Raw genomic sequence first — 17227 nt, forward strand, 5'->3', positions numbered from 1 at the left:
ATTGGAACAGGGCATTTCCACAAGGAACCAAAGCAATTCAGTTAACAGCTGAGTCATCTTCCATTATTAATAGACCAGAATCCTAACTCCGTCTCTGTTTCCTTGGTTAGGAACGGTTTCGAACTTTGGATGTTTTTTACCTCAATTTCCATCCCGTTGTATTCAATTTTTCATCTGAAATGACTGTACATGTTTTCAATTAATGCCGGAGGTTCTCCATTGTTGAGGAGCTTTTGATATTCCAATAGCTTCTTCATGGGAGTCCTTCTCAGAATTCCTTTGGAAAGATTATGAGTAGAGACAGAAAAATAGAGCAAACCAAGGAAGAGCAAATAGAACGTGTGCTTGAAAGGATCATAACCCCTCCAACTGAGTTATAAAAGTACCTGCAGTTGGCTGAGGAGCAGTGTAAAAGAAGTTTTCAATTCTTCGAAGTAAGGTTGCAAGAGGACCTACAAACAGATACTCCAACTGGCATATGCCCTGTGGTAGCCCAATGCCGCTGCAGCGTGAACATCTTTTCCTCTGGCACTTTCCAGGCTACAATATGAGATATGTACTTAGGAACATATGAATTAGGAGCAGAAATAGGCCCTCAAACCTGTCCTGCCATTCAATAAGGTTACGGCTGATGTGATTCTAACATCAACTCTTCGCTCCTTTCTACCCCAATACTTGTCACCTCCTTGCTTACCAAGAATCGATCTGTGTCTTAAAGCTATTCCAGGACTCTGCTTCCACTGCATTCACAGGAAGAGGGTTCCAAAGACAGACCCTCATCCCAGTTGTAACTGGGCAATCCCTTATGTTGACACAGTGACCCCTAGTTCTGGATTCTCCCACAAAAGGAAACATCCTTCCCAAATCCATCCTGCCAAGACCCCTCAGGTTATTATGGCCGGGATTCTCTGCCGGCGTAATGCTCCATTATGCCGGCACCCTGGGGTTTCCCGATAGCGTGGGGCTGTCCCACACTGGGAAACCCCATTGACCGGCTGGCATAATAGAGAATCCCGTCCTATATGTTTCAGTCAAGCTGCGTCTTATTCTTCTGAACTCCAGAGGATACAAGCCTGGCCGATCCAGCCTTTCTTCATAAGACAACCCACCCATTCCAGATACTAATTTAGTAAACCATCTCTAAACTGCCTCCAATGCATTTACATCTTTCATTAATTAAGTAGACCAATAGTCTTCACATTACTCCAGTTATGGTCTCACTAATGCCCAAGCATAACGTCCCTAATCTTGTAGTCAATTTCCCTTGAAATAAATAAGAACATTCTATTAGCTTTGCTAATTACTTGCTGCATCTGCTTGCTAACCTTTTGCAATTCATCCACTAGGACACCCAGGTTCCTCTGCATTTCTCAGCTCTGCAATCTCTCATCATTTGAATAATAGAACATAGAACATAGAACAGTACAGCACAGAACAGGCCCTTCGGCCCTCGATGTTGTGCCGAGCCATGATCACCCTACTCAAACCCACGTATCCACCCTATACCCGTAACCCAATAACCCCCCCCTTAACCTTACTTTTTTAGGACACTAAGGGCAATTTAGCATAGCCAATCCACCTAACCCGCACATCTTTGGACTGTGGGAGGAAACCGGAGCACCCGCAGGAAACCCACGCACACACGGGGAGGACGTGCAGACTCCACACAGACAGTGACCCAGCCGGGAATCAAACCTGGGACCCTGGAGCTGTGAAGCATTTATGCTAACCACCATGCTACCGTGCTGCCCCTAATATGTCTCTTTTAAAAAAAAAACTATTGTCCTACCAATCTAAACAATTTCCCCTTTTCCGACATTATACTTCATTTGCCAGATCTTTACCCACTCCCCTAAACTATGCATATTCATTTGTAGCCTCCTTTTATGTCTGCTTCACAACTTCAGAGAGGTCACTGATGTCCATGAGAAAAATAATGAATCAGGATACAACTGTGAGGTTCACACAAATCCCAAGTGCAGGGCACTGCTAGATTTACTGGTGTTATCATGCAGGCTGTTTTTGACAATGCCATTGCCTTCATGCATTGCAAGGGCTTGCACTTTATTAATGTGCAACACAGGTGTGATGACCAACAGTTATCAGATCGATGCCCAATCTTTATGCCGTCACCATGATGCTTTTATACTGTCATTGTGCATTGCACCACTTACCCCTGACACTTCGCCCTGCAGTGTAAAATAAGAGAGCCTCCCTGTTTGTAGGCTCTGCTTTATATAGAGCTCATTACTAATTTTAGGAAGCCATGTTTGGTTGTGGATCTTGCCAACAATTGTATTCATGGGTTTGCTTGAGTCCTCATTGAGTTGAGAATTAAAATCTGAATGCAGCCATTTTAATTATTCTCTGATTGACAGGTATTACTAACTATTTGCAGCACAGACACCAGCCATTCAGCCCAATGGATCTATGCCGGTGCTTGTGTTGCACATAGGCCTCCTCTCACACTTCTTTATCTACGAACGTTCTTCTGTTCCTTTCTCCTTTAGGTGTTTAACTTTCCTTTAAATACACCTCTGCTGTTTGTCTCAACTATTTCTAATAGCAGAAAGTTTCGCATTCAATCCACTTCATGGTTGAACAAGTTTCTCAAATTAGCTACTGGTTTAATGACTGATTATATTTAATTAGTGCCTCCTATTTCTGGTCTGGCGTGTCATCGAGTATAGTGGTGCTCTGCAATAAAATGTACAATTTAGCTTTCATGTGATCGTGGTTTGTAGTAAACCATGATAACTTCGATCTACAATGGAAGAACTTGCCAGCAATCAGTTAAAGAGGATCTTGATCATGATGAGGGAGAGGATAGTGATGAAATACAGAATATTAAGGAAGCAAGATGGGTCCAATAGTTGCCTGTAATTAGCAACAGATGATGGTGCATTTTATCTGAATAATTCATGGTTCCCTGCATTACAAGTTATATCCAACATATCTCTCAGTCCTTCCAGCCTTAAACAAAATAACATCTGTCCAACAGACTAATGTTGGTATTCATTTTAACGAATACAGGAACAATCTGTATGGATGAATTTAGAAAAAGTTATAATTTTACTGCGACAAATGCTTGCGCAGAATTTGCTATTTTTGTGTAAGTTCTTAGCCCCATGTGCTGTCAACAACTGTACATTTCCTGTGGTAGATGTGGCTGCAACATGGGAGATGGCAAGTTACTGTGTTCCATTTAACATCTGATGAAATGTTTGTGGCCAGTGAGCGAGAGCAGGGGTTCCCAACTGGGGTCTGGCAATCAACGCATGACTGGAAAATGCTTGTTCGAAAAGAGCAACTAACTAATTTTTAAAATGATGACAGCAATGAGAGGGGGTGAGTGTGCGAGAGGGGGAGGGGGTGAGTGTGGGAGAGGGGGAGGGGGTGAGTGTGAGGGAGGGGGAGGGGGTGAGTGTGAGGGAGGGGGAGGGGGTGAGTGTGAGGGAGGGGGAGGGGGTGAGTGTGAGGGAGGGGGAGGGGGTGAGTGTGCGAGAGGGGGAGGGGGTGAGTGTGGGAGAGGGGAGGGGGTGAGTGTGCGAGAGGGGAGGGGTGTGTGTGCGAGAGGGGAAGGGGGTGTGTACGCGAGAGGGGAAGGGGGCTGTGTGCGAGAGGGGGAGGGGCGAAGTGTGCGAGAGGGTGGAAGGGGGCGGAGTGTGCGATATTGAGGGGGAGGGGGCGAGTGTGCGAGAGGGGAGAGGGGCGGATCCCGACGTGTTGCGACGAGGGGGAGGAGGCGACCATGTGTGCGAGAGGGGAGGAGGGAGGCGAGTGTGCGAGACGGGGAGGGGGCGATTTTGTGTGCGATGAGGGGAGGGGGCGATGTGTGGCGAGAGGGGGAGGGGGCCGATGTGTGCGAGCGGGGGAGGTGATGCGAGTGTGCGAGAGGGGGAGGGGGCGATGTGTTGCGAGAGGGCGGGGGGCGAGTGTGCGAGAGGGGGGCGAGTGTGCGAGAGGGGGGGCGCGAGTTTGCGAGAGGGGGGGGCGAGGGTGTGCGAAGAGGGGGGGGCGAGTGTGCGAGAGGGGGGGGCGAGTGTGCGAGCGGGGGGGGGCGAGTGTGCGAGAGGGGGGGGGGCGAGTGTGCGAGAGGGGGGGCGAGTGTGCGAGAGGGGGGGCGATGTGTGCGAGGGGGGGCGATGTGTGGCGAGAGGGGAGGCGACGTGTGCGAGAGGGGGGCGAAGTGTGTGCGAGAGGGGGGGCGAGTGTGCGAGAGGGGGGGCGAGTGTGCGAGAGGGGGGGCGAGTGTGCGAGAGAGGGGGGCGAGTGTGCGAGAGGGGGGGGCGACTGTGTGCGAGAGGGGGGGGGCGAGTGTGCGAGAGGGGGGGCGAGTGTGCGAGAGGGGGGGCGAGTGTGCGAGAGGGGGGCGAGTGTGCGATGAGGGGGGGGCGAGTGTGCGAGAGGGGGGGCGAGTGTGCGAGGGGGGGCGAGTGTGCGAGGGGGGGGAGGCGACGTGTGCGAGAGGGGGGTGCGAGTGTGCGAGAGGGGGGGGCGAGTGTGCGAGGGAGGGGCGAGTGTGCGAGGGGGGGGCGAGTGTGCGGGAGGGGGGGGCGGGGTGTGCGGGAGGGGGGGCGGCGTGGTGTGCGGGGGGGGGGCGGGTGTGCGGGAGGGGGGGGCGGGTGTGCGGGAGGGGGAGGGGGCGGGTGTGCGGGAGGGGGAGGGGGTGCGAGAGGGGATAAGTGTGCAAGTGTGCGGGAGGGGGTGAGTGTGCGAGATTAAGTTCTGTGTAAGAGATCAGACGAGGCTCCGAAGTGTGGTGAAGGCCGTTCATGACTTTATTTGAGGAACTGTTCGTCGGGGCAGACGGGTATTAAAAGGGGGGAAAGTGTAAATAATGTTGATTATATTTTGTTGGGATATTGTTTTGTTGATGATATGTATGTTTGGAGTAAAATATCTTTTTTAAAAAAACTTTATTGTCGAAATGTAGGATACTTTGCTCTTGAATTCAGTTCAATGGCCTTGATTAAGCTGATTTGTTGGCCATTCAACAGAAAATAAATTGGAACTGCAGTAACAGACTGCACTTTTCCCTCCTCAGATGTACTATTCCATGAATATCCGTATCGTGCTGGTTGGTTTAGAAATATGGTCAAAACGGAATCAAATCAACATTGAAGGAGGAGCAGGAGAGGTGTTGGGTCGTTTTGTACAGTGGAGAGAGAAAGACTTATTGCCTCGTCGCAGGCATGACAGTGCACATTTAATTCTGTGAGTGTTCAGTATATTAACGCATAATTGTGAGGTACAAAGTTTACTTCTCTGAGGAGGTGCACTTGGGTGTTTTCTAAAGATGTGGTGAAATCTCATTGATTTTCTATCCTCTTCTGGGACTCCATTCGTGTCATCATGACTAGAACCGTGACCGATAATTAGGTAATGTCCCAGGAGAGAAAAGGAAGCTATTGTGGGAGATATTAATTAAAGACTCTTAAGTAGGGAAGAATTAAAAATAAAATCCAGATGGTTTCTTATTCATTATCAGGAGTTAAGATGGGAAAAATACCGAAGTTCAAAGGTGCTTTGCCCTTCTTCCTTACAATGCAGCTAGATTTTCTGTTTTGCTCTTTCCATTTCTGTTAGAAAAACAACCCCAACCATTTTATCCAGATACTTGGCTATTTTTAAAAGCTGGATTTCATTTTGCAGGTACAGGACATTCTAATGGCTGACTTTGCAGAGAATTTGGTAAAAGAAATAGGAACAGGAGTAGGCCATTAGCCCCTCAAGCCTGCTTCCCCAATCACTAAGGTGGCGGTTGGTCTACTGCATCGGTTGCATCTTCTCACTATTCACACATCCTTCGATCTCTTGAGTAGAATCGATGTCTGAGCATCCGTAGCCCTCTGCAACAGACAGTACCAAAGGTTCACAACCCTTTGAATTATGACATTTCTCCCCATCTCAGTGAGGTCTCTCTCCCTGGATGATATGTGCACCATAATTGTTGTTCATGGGAAAGAATGAAAAATTGAAAGCAGGCAGATTTTAATCTATAAGCACCATAAGCCACGTGCCCGTTGGCCAGTATGGAGGAAAATACGGTGGGAGGCATTCTTTGGCCATTCATGCTGGTGGGATCTTCCAGTCATGCCAATGGCACACCCTTGCTGCGGATTTCACGGTAGCGAGAGATGCATTCGTGGCAGGACCAGAAGATCCTGCAGCTGACAACTGGTGAATCACCCTGCACCCATTGCAGAAAATGTCGCAAAGGGGAGAGGAAAATCCTACCCAACAAATTTAAACAAGTATTTTTGTTTGTTCATTGTACTGCTTTCACACTTTTCAGGAAAAGGGGATTTGGTGAGACCGCAGGAATGGCCTTTGTGAGCACCATCTGTTCAAGAAGCCACAGCGGAGGAATCAATGTGGTATGGAATAATTTCTTCTCACTTGCTTTTTTTAAGAAAGATGAACGGCGAAGCAAAATGTTTTGGATCCTCCTCTGCCTCTGTCAGTGCTGAAACTGTAATCTGGCAATATTATTTTTGCCCATTTCTCAATAGGGAGTGTCTGATCTCTGCTGTATTCCTTCCTTGGGCACAGCTGAGTTTGGGAATTCTCGAACTATAGGCATAGAATCCGAGCATTGGTGTTCTGTGAATACCTGGCATACTGCCAGCTTTGAGTGCAAAGCTCTTTTCCATGGTACTGTGTTAAAGAACCATCGAAGAAAGCAAATCTGCTTGTTTACACTGTTAAGCAGAATTATGTGCATTACCTTTGTCCAAAGTTGTCAGTAGTTTACACAGTTAAGCAGAATTATGTGCATTACTTTAATCCAAAGTTATCAGCAGTATAATGCACAATGTGTTGAAGTATCTCTTGTTCCAGAAAAGGAAAAAGCAAGCTATCAAACAGTACAACGCTCATCTCCTTCAAGCCCCACACTTGCCTCCACGTTTGCAATGCTTTGAGTCTTATTATGTATTATGGAAAATTTCTCTTCTCTTCGAAAAGGACTGAAACTCTATGCACTCTGCTCAAAATTGCTGAGTGGTGCTTTCAGAGAATCTACTTAATTTCCATTAGAATTCCTATTTCTCTTCACTCCCCTCTTCTGTGTGACTGTGCCACTTGCTTTTAGAGCGATGCAATGGTTAAGATTACAGAGTTTCCTGCAGCTACTTCTCCAGGAGAAAGGATTGGATAAACCCGGTCCTTTTTAAAAAAGGGCAGTTGCTGATCTTTGTAATTCAATCTCTGGCCCTCTGCTTGGGCAATGTCACAATTCTTCTCTAGCTCCTGTTGTAAGGAGCCTGCCGTAACCACAGTGCTGTTTACTATAGCAAAAACCTGAAAATTCTTCAGAACTCATAACAGCTTGAGTGTATTATTTCAACAAAACCTCAACAATTATGTTTATTTATTTATTCTCGCAATGCGACCAGTGCAGGCAAGACTAAATGGATTGTCCAACTCTTAGCTTCTGTGACAAGGTGATGTGGGTTGATTTGAACTATAGTGGTCAGTGTGTTGATGCTACTGCCAAAATGGTGTTGAGTAGGGAACTCCAGGGGTTTAGCACAGTGGATTAGCAACATGTTGAAGTCAGAGTGGTGTGGGACTTGGAGGAGATCTTGTAGGTGCTTGTGATGATATGATCTGCATACTCGTCTGCCATTGGGCCAGAACGTCGGCTTACCATTGGCCCTGGTCGGTCATGTGCCTCTCGACTGATTGGCCGAGAGGCTGAGTTAACCACGCCTCTATCAACGAGGTATAAATGCTCAGAAGCCTGACGATCGTCCCTTTCCACTGTAGACGATCGCCAGGCTGTGTTCTAGTTAATTAAAGCCTGACTTTGGTAAATCACTCGCCTCACGTGCAATCGATGGTGCATCAGTGCTCATATTCCCATTGCACTTCTTTGAGTGGTGGAAGTTGTGGGTTTGGAGATGCCGCTGAACTAAGTCTGACCATTTGCTTCAGTCTATGGCAAGCACACCCTGCAACCACAATGTGTTGGTGGTGGAGGATATGGGTTTGGTGGCAGGGTTGCCAATCAAGTGGACTAACTTGTTATGTATATTGGAGGTTGAGGAATTTGTTTCTTTTAGTATTCGCTTGTGATCATCTCCTTGGTTTATTAAATGTCTTTAAATATTCTGAAGCTATATATTTTTATTACAGGTGTGGGGAAAGTTTGTTGGGGGGGGGGTCCAATTTTCTGAAGTTTTAGATCTTAATTTTCATGTTTTTCATTTGGTTTATTTTCTAGTATTCGCAAAACAGTCTCTATTTTGCATCCATCGTTGCTCATGAGCTGGGCCATAACTTAGGAATGAATCACGATAATGACCGGAACTGCAACTGTGAAGCAAAGGCTTGCATAATGAATGCTGGAGCCACGTAAGTACTTGGCTCACAAAAGCCCCTGCTGCAGGAACCATGACCTCTTTGTGTTGGCGACATCAGTGTGTAACTTGCCTAATACCATACAGCGCACTGGACTTCAATTGGGTTGATGTTTAGGAAAGGCAGTGACGCAGTGATATTGTCACTGAAGTAGTAATCCAGAGACCCAGAGCTTGATCTGGGTTCTAGGGCCCGAATTCAAATCCAGCCAAGGTAGATGGCGAAATTTGAATTCAGTAAAAATCATTGTCATTGAAACCCATCTGCTTCATTAATGTCCTTTAGGGAATGAAATCTGCCATCCTTACCTGGTTTGGCTTATATGTACAGTAAGAAGTCTTAGAACACCAGGTTAAAGTCCAACATGTTTGTTTCAAACACTAGCTTTTGGAGTACTGTTCCTTCCTCAGGTGAATGAAGAGGTATGTTCCAGAAACATATATATATATATATAGACAAATTCAAAGATGCCAGACAATGCTTGGAATGCGAGCATTTGCAGGTAATTAAATCTCAACAGATCCAGAGATGGGGGTAACCCCAGTTTAAACAGGTGTCTAGCCATAACAGTTGGTAGGATTTCGCAAGCCCAGGCCAGATGGTGGGGGATGAATGCAATGAGACATGAATCCCAGGTCCCAGGTCCCGGTTGAGGCCGCACTCGTGTGCGGAACTTGGCTATAAGTTTCTGCTCAGTGATTCTGAAGGTCACCTTGGAGAATGCTTACCAAGAGACCTCCAATGCGGGGAGGACGTGCTCTCATCCCACGTACTCCCCGCATCGGAGATCTCTACTGCCTCCCGAAAATACACAAGGCCAACACACCAGGCCGTCCTATTGTTTCAGGCAATGGGACCCTGTGTGAGAACCTCTTTGCTATAACGAGGGCATCTTGAAACCCATCGTACAAGGTACGCCCAGCTTCTGCGCGACACGACGGACTTCCGACAGAAACTCAGCACCCATGGACCAGTTGAACCAGGAACATTCCTCGTCACAATGGACGGCTCGGCACTCTATATCAGCATCCCCCATGACGACGGCATTGCTGCAACAGCCTCAGTCCTCAACACCGACAACTGCCAATCTCCAGACGCAATTCTGCAACTCATCCGCTCCGTTCTGGATCACAACGTCTTCACCTTCGACAACAAGTTCTTTATCCAGACGCACGAAACAGCCATGGGGACCAAATTCACACCTCAATACGCCAACATCTTCATGCACAATTTTGAACAAGACCTCCTCACCGCACAGGACCTTCAACCGACGTTATACACCAGATACATCAATTACATTTTTTCCCTTTGGACCCACGGCGAAGAATCACTGAAACGACTACATGATGACATCAATAAGTTCCATCCCACCATCAGACTCACCATGGACTACTCTCCAAAATCAGTTGCATTCTTGGACACACTCATCTCCATCAAGGACGGTCACCTCAGCACTTCGCTTTACCGCAAGCCCACAGATAACCTCCCGATTCTCCACTACTCCAGCTTCCACCCTAAGCACATTAAAGAAGCCATCCCCTATGGACAAGCCCTCTGTATACACAGGATGTGCTCAGACGGGGAGGAGCGTAACAGACATCTACAGACGCTGAAGGATGCCCTCGTACGAACAGGATACGGCGCTCGACTCATCGATCGACAGTTCCAACGTGCCACAGCAAAAACACCGCACCGACCTCCTCAGCAGACAAACACTTTGCCGGAGCGGAGAAAACTATGACATCTTCTCCGCAGCCTTCAACACGTCATCGACGAAGATGAACATCTTGCCAAGGTCATCCCCACAACTCCTTCAAACAACCGCGCAACCTCAAACATTGTTTGCAGCAAATTACCCAGCCTTCAGAACAGTGACCACGACATCACACAACCCTGCCAGGGCAATCTCTGCAAGACGTGCCAAATCATCGACATGGATACCACCATTACATGTGAGAATACCATCCACCAGGTACGCGGTACATACTCGTGCGACTCGGCCAATGTTATCGACTCATACGCTGCAGGAAAGGATGTCCCGAAGCGTGGTACGTTGGCGAGACCATGCAGACGCTGCGACAACGAATGAACGGACATCGTGCGACAATCACCAGGCAGGAATGTTCCCTTCCAGTCGGGGAACACTTCAGCAGTCAAGGGCATTCAGCCTCTGATCTCCGGGTAAGCGTTCTCCAAGGCGGCCTTCAGGACGCGTGACAACGCAGAATCGCCGAGCAGAAACTTATGGCCAAGTTCTGCACACATGAGTACGGGCTCAACCAGGACCTGGGATTGATGTCGCATTACATTCACCCCCCCACCATCTGGCCTGTGCTTGCAAAATCCTGCCAAATGTCCTGGCTGGAGACAATTCACACCTCTTTCATATGGGGTTACCCCTATCTTTGGATCTGCAAAGATTTAATTGCCTGCAAATGCTCGCATTCTAAGCATTGTCTGGTATCTTTGAATTTGTCTATATAGATGTTTCTGGAACATACCTCTTCATTCACCTGAGGAAGGAGCAGTGCTCCGAAAGCTAGTGTTTGAAACAAGCCTGTTGGACTTTAACCTGGTGTTGTAAGACTTCTTACCGTGCTCACCCCAGTCCAACGCTGGCATCTCCACATCATGGCTTGCATGTAATTCCAGATCCAGTGCAATTACTCTCAAATGCCCTCTGATATGATGGAAATTAGGGACAGGCAGCTTATGGCCCAGCTAGCGGTGCTTGTGTCCCATAAATTTTTTTAAAATGTGCTGTAAGCTGACCTTAAAACAATGATGTAAGATATTTTTATTTGACCTGTAATGACTGATTCCTGAATTTTTAATCCTGTCACAGAGGTGCCACTAACTTCAGCAGTTGTAGTGCTGACGACTTTGAAGCGATGATCTTAAATAGAGGGGGTTCCTGTCTGTTGAACATTCCAACACCCGAAGAAGAATACAGTCCTCCTTATTGTGGCAACAAACTGGTAGATACTGGAGAGGAATGTGACTGTGGATCACCGAAGGTCAGTTGTAAATTTACCCCCTATTCATTCCTGAATACACTGGTATGTTATTCTCAAGTTGTTCCTGATACATAGATTGTGATTACATTGATTATTTGATGGTAGCCTAACACTATTTTGGCAATGTTAGAACATAGAACAGTATTGCACAGAACAGGCCCTTCGGCCCTCTGTATTGTGCCAAGCTTTGTCCAAGATTAAGCTATCACACTCCCTGTCATTCTGGTGTGCTCCATGTGCCTATCCAATAACCGCTTGAAAGTTCCTAAAGTGTCCGACTCCACTATCACAGCAGGCAGTCCGTCCAACACCCTAACCACTCTGAGTAAAGCACCTACCTCGGACATCCCTCCTATATCTCCCACCCTGAATCTGAAAGTTATGCCCCTTTGTAACAGCTACATCCACCCGAGGAAATAGTCTCTGAACGTCCACTCTATCTATCCCCCTCATCATCTTACGAACCTCTATTAAGTTGCCCCTCATCCTCCTCCGCTCCAAAGAAAAAAGCCCTAGCTCCCTCAATCTTTCCTCATAAGACCTAACCTTCAAACCAGGCAGCATCCTGGTAAATCTCCTTTGCACCCTTTCCAATGCTTCCACATCCCCCCTATAGTGAGGTGACCAGAACTGCACACAATACTCCAAATGTGGTCTCACCAGGGTCCTGTACAGTTGCAGCATAACTCCATGGCTCTTAAACTCAAGCCCCCTGTTAATAAACGCTAACAAACTATAGGCCTTCTTCACAGCTCTATCCACTTGAGTGGCAACCTTCAGAGATCTGTGGGCATGAACCCCAAGATCTCTCTGTTCCTCCACGTTCATTGGATCTCTGCCGTTGACCCTGTAATCCGCATTCAAATGTGTCCTGCCAAAATGAATCATCTCGTACTTATCAGGGTTAAACTCCATCTGCCATTTTTTGGCCCAGCTCTGCATCCTATCAATGTCTCTTTGTAGCCTACAACAGCCCTCCACCTCATCCACTACTCATTTACTTGCACTCCTGTCCTGTAAGATGGAGGTCTCCTGGTTGCAACAAAGTATCCGAGGCAGTTCTTTGCTACTTCAACCAAATCACTATTGCTTTTGGCCCAATATTTATACATTGGTAACTGTTGATGCATGAGGACCAGCTTTTTAGTTGTACAAATTGAGGGCCACAGCATTATTATTTGCCATTGAAAATAACCAACAGACCTGTGATAGAATCTGGGCGGTTGTGCTGTGTATAGTTCAGTGCTACAGTGAAGATTTCCAATTGCTCCTGGGAATAGTGTGCTATTTTGAAATAGTCAGCATCATATCATGGATGTAAAGCTAGATAAATTTCAGATATTGGGGCTCCCTCCAGTCAAGCAAAGAAGACCAAGAGGACTAATGAGGTTTTTAAAATAATGAAATTATTTGACGGGCTGAATAGGGAAAAGATATGAGTGGGAACATTATGGTGAGGGGAGTTACTGATTTAAAACAATCACCAAGAGTGAGAAGAGAGGTTAGAAGAAGTATCGCAGATTCTTTGTGCCTGGAATGCTTTGCCGCAGGAAGAAATTGAGGCAGAAAACATTGCTTTAATCCTGTAAGGGAAGAGTAAGCAAACATTTGGGGCTGAAATACAGGCTTTTAAGATGACAGGTGAGCCCTGGGATTTGTTTTGCATTCCTGTAGAAAAGAGCCAGAACAGACAATATGGTGATAACTTCTTGGTTGTATATCAGCTGGAAAATTAATTAAATCATGACAGTTTTGATTTTGAGTGCATATTTTAATAGAAATGGGTGGACATAGAAGGAACTGGCCCTGATCTAACCACGTGATACCTGGCAAACTCGTTTCCATTGGGGTCACAAAACACTGTTGCTGTGTCTCTGCAGTTGAGAACATAATGAGTTCTACATTGCAGTTGTGCCATCTGGAGGCAGCAATGTTGTGTCAGGAAGGTCAGGATGTTACAAGAATTTTTTTTAATACTAACTTTTATTGTTTGATTCTATTGCTTTTCCCACTCCTCCTTTAACCTTTCTGACAGTCAGAAGTCTTGTACCAGGTTGAAGTCCAACAGGTTTGTTTCAAACACTAGCTTTTGAAGCACTGCTCCTCCTCAGATTCACCCGAGGAAGGAGCAGTGCTCCGAAAGCTAGTGTTTCAAACTGACCTGTTGGACTTTAACCTGGTGTTGTAAGATTTCTTACTGTGCTCACCCCAGTCCAACGCCACATCATGTCTTTCTGACAGTGGGAGTGGGATATTCCAGCACGGGCTAGCACAAATATCGCACGGGCCATTGCTACTTCTGTTGCTTCGTGAGCATGGTTTCCAGAACACCCTTTTCCGCCTTGTGCTTTCACTTCTTCACCCAGATCTATGTCCGGCAGCAGGATCTTTGTGCTGCTTAACAGAGTTCTGGCATGAATATTTGTTGGGAGTTAAGTGGAGACCCATTATTCCTGCACTGTAGTTATTGAATTGCACTTGGAATCATTTTATCAGATAATATTCAGAAAGATAAATGAAAGTAGTGAATTTCCTCAAAACCTAAATATGGGAATCTCACAGTCCTGAGTGCTCTTTCCCCAGATTGAAGCTGTGCATGAAAAAGAATGGGTTGGGGAATGGGTGTTGCAGCACGTAGCACAATTATCCATTGATAAGAAAAGCTCTCCAAAGGGTCTGAACTCTGTGGCATTGATCTGCTTGTATGGCATGCCACACAGTGGCAGGATGAGGCATTGCATTTGCCATTCTCCAACTGAATTCTGACCCAACTAGCCAAGCCAATTTTGAGACCGGACAAGTAGGCACCTCTTGCTAAGTCCATAATTGTAATAGAAGGGATCATGGTATTTTAAAAAGATTTTCTGTGCAGTTTAAATTCAAAAAACTGAAGAGCACTGCTGCCTCATAGTGCCAGGGATTCGGGCTCAATTCTAGCCCGTGTGGAGTTTGCACTTACTCCTTGTGTCTGCGTGGGTTTCCTTTGGGTCCTCCAGTTTCCTCCCACAGTCCAAAGAAGGCAGGATAGGTGGGGTTATGTGGTTACACTGGTTAGCACTGTTGCTTCCCAGCTCCAGGGTCCCAGTTTGATTTGCAGCTTGGGTCACTGTCTGTGTGGAGTACACATGTTCTCGTTGTGTCTGCATGGGTTTCCTCCGTGTGCTCTAGTTTCCTCCCACAAGTCCCGAAAGATGTGCTGTTAGGTAATTTGGACATTCTGAATTCTCCCTCTTGTGTACCTGAACAGGCGCCATAATATGGCGACTAGTGGCTTTTCACAGTAACTTCATTGCAGTGTTAATGTAAGCTTACTTGTGACAATAATGCTTATTATTATTACAGGGATAGAGCGGGGCAGTGGGCTTGGGTTGTGCTCTATCAAGGGGGTCGATGCAGACTCGATGGGCTGAATGGCCTTCTGCACTGTAGGAATTCTATGGTTTTAAGTTAATCTGTTGGCGCTGCTACCTCAAAAGCACCAGGGACCCAGATCCAATTCTGACCTTGGGTTTATGTGGAGCCCATTCTCCTCGTGTCTGTGTGGGGTTCCTCTGGGTGCTCTGGTTTTCTCCCACAGTCTAAAGATATGCAAGTTAGGTGGATTGGCCATGATCAATGCACGGGGTTATGGGGATAGGGCAGGGGAGTAGGCCTTGGTGCGCTTTTGGAGGGTCGGTGTGGACTCAATGGGCCGAATGGCCTTGTTCAGCACTGTAGGGATTCTATGGATATCTATGGATAAATGGGTAGTCTTTGAACACGCTTATGATACTGTTAACACTGGGTGAGGAGGAGTTGATGATTTGGGTTTTTTGGTTGGGGAATGGGTGTGAGATGTGTGAAAGGATTTGTGTTCTCATTTAATCGTGTTGCACATGGTGTGCTGAAGTTCTTTTCATACTTCTCAGGAATGTGAAAATGATCCCTGTTGTGAGGCCTCCACGTGTAAGCTCAAGTATGGTGCACAATGTGCATTTGGGGTTTGCTGCAAAAAATGTAAGGTAAGTGATGGCTAACAAAATGAAGCAGTCTCACATTGTAAATTAAATTCATTGGATTCCATTTTTGACACCAATCATTTCAAAAGATTAAAAGGTATGTTTAATGTCAGAGTGCATCAGTACTGTATGTAGAGCCAATATGATACAAGCTGAATAATTTGGCATTCAATATGCTGCAAATGCAAATAGGGTGACTTGGCAGAGCATTGGGATGACAGGAATCATGGTCCCATTTCCTGTGAAACCGAAGGTGATTCTGCATGATCAATTGTAGCCAAGCTGTTTAGGGGCATCAAATGAAACAGTGAATAACGAGTAACTGTTTTCTGTGAAAGGCAAAACAGTCATCAGATGACACAAGATTCAAGGTGCTTAGCAGAAGAACCAGAGGCGAAAGCCTGTCCGTTATGATCTGGAATGTGGTGGTGTAAGCATATTCGATGACTACATTCAAAAGGGAATAGGTTAAATACTTGTAGGAAACAAATTCCAGAACTAGAGGGAAAGAGCAGAGGAATGGCATTACTGTAATTGGATCACACTCCACAAACTGGCACAGGCACAATGGGCTCAGTGGCCTCTTATCAGTGCTGTAACGTTCAACGATTTCATGAACAGAAAGACATGATTAAGTATAGCGGCTTTCTGTTTTTCCAAATTTCTTCAGAGCCAATAAATTTAAAACACACAGATTATTCAGGTAAATTTGTGCACAGCAATATTTCCAGAATTAATGGTTTTAATTGAAGGACAAACTCCAGACTCTTCCTAAAGTTGAGCTTTAACATCCACATTAACATCACAGCTGAAGAATGGCATCACATCTCTAATAAGGCAGCACCCCAAAGTTGTGTATTGAATCACTTTCAATTGTAGGCTTAAATCCAAAGTCAGGCTGAAACTAAATTTCTGACTTGCTGGTACTGAACAGAGCTGAGACTGAGTAAACCTGAAGGCTGAAGATGTGTTTGCAAGTCGGAGCTAAATGATACACAAAGCACACATTTGGTGGTCGAGAAACATGGGCACGTGCAGTTGTTCATTTGGAGAGGCGCACCACAGAATTGGAGACAAAATTTCAGTTCCCAATGTGGACAGGCAGTGTTCACCATGGAATTTAAAATGTCAAAAGATGATTGGGAACGATCATGAAGTAACTTGTGAAGTAAATGATCTGGAGAGTGAGGGCAATAAACAGAACAGGGAGAGGAAGTGCTGAAAATAGATCATGGGCAAAATGTAACCTTAGCAGTGAAGTTGAAACATGACAGGAGATTCCTTATAGGCATGAGTCAGGAAAGGGAACCCACTATCAGAAATACCGACAATTTCTATTTTTGTACTTACATACACGGAGCACAGCCATTAGTATTTTGGTCATCCTGAACTTCATCAACTACCTAGCCACACTCACTCTGACTGCAATCTGTGTAGAAGCAGTCTGTTCAGAATTAGTCATTGAAACTACAATCTGTATCTTGCTCTTGAGGCAACTGCTCTCAGTTTGAACAAATTATTTCCATCTGTGTACAAGTGCTTTTGAAATTGTCTTAAAGTGTATTGTGTGAATCAGAGGCCATCCAAAACTCTGCCCTCTGTGTCCTGACATCAAATCCAGTTTATTCATCACCTCTGCTTGCTGACCTACATTGGTTCTAGATTAAGAAAAGCCTCGATTTTAAAATTATCATTCTTGTTTTCAAATTCCTCATGACTTCACCCTTCCCTCTCTCATCTCCTCCAGTCCTAAAATTCTCCAAGATGTCTGCACTCCTCCAATTCTGCCCTTCTTGATTTTAATCACTCCACAATGGGCAACTCTGTCTTCAACTGCCAAGGAAC

At 46.0% G+C, this 17227-nt stretch overlaps 1 protein-coding gene across 2 annotated transcripts in view; it reads left to right on the forward strand.

Moving 5' to 3' along the window:
• LOC119957303 (disintegrin and metalloproteinase domain-containing protein 9-like) overlaps positions 1-17227 on the forward strand; it is a 143600-nt gene that overhangs the window by 64549 nt on the left and 61824 nt on the right. For both annotated transcript variants that reach the window (XM_038785155.1, XM_038785156.1), the window contains exons 9-13: positions 5048-5217; positions 6299-6380; positions 8231-8361; positions 11213-11384; positions 15293-15385. In XM_038785155.1, the coding sequence (XP_038641083.1) occupies positions 5048-5217; positions 6299-6380; positions 8231-8361; positions 11213-11384; positions 15293-15385 (648 nt within the window). The remainder of the gene's footprint in view (positions 1-5047; positions 5218-6298; positions 6381-8230; positions 8362-11212; positions 11385-15292; positions 15386-17227) is intronic.

Source organism: Scyliorhinus canicula, chromosome 26 (assembly GCF_902713615.1).
Source record: "Scyliorhinus canicula chromosome 26, sScyCan1.1, whole genome shotgun sequence".
Classification (NCBI taxonomy): Eukaryota; Metazoa; Chordata; class Chondrichthyes; order Carcharhiniformes; family Scyliorhinidae; genus Scyliorhinus; species Scyliorhinus canicula.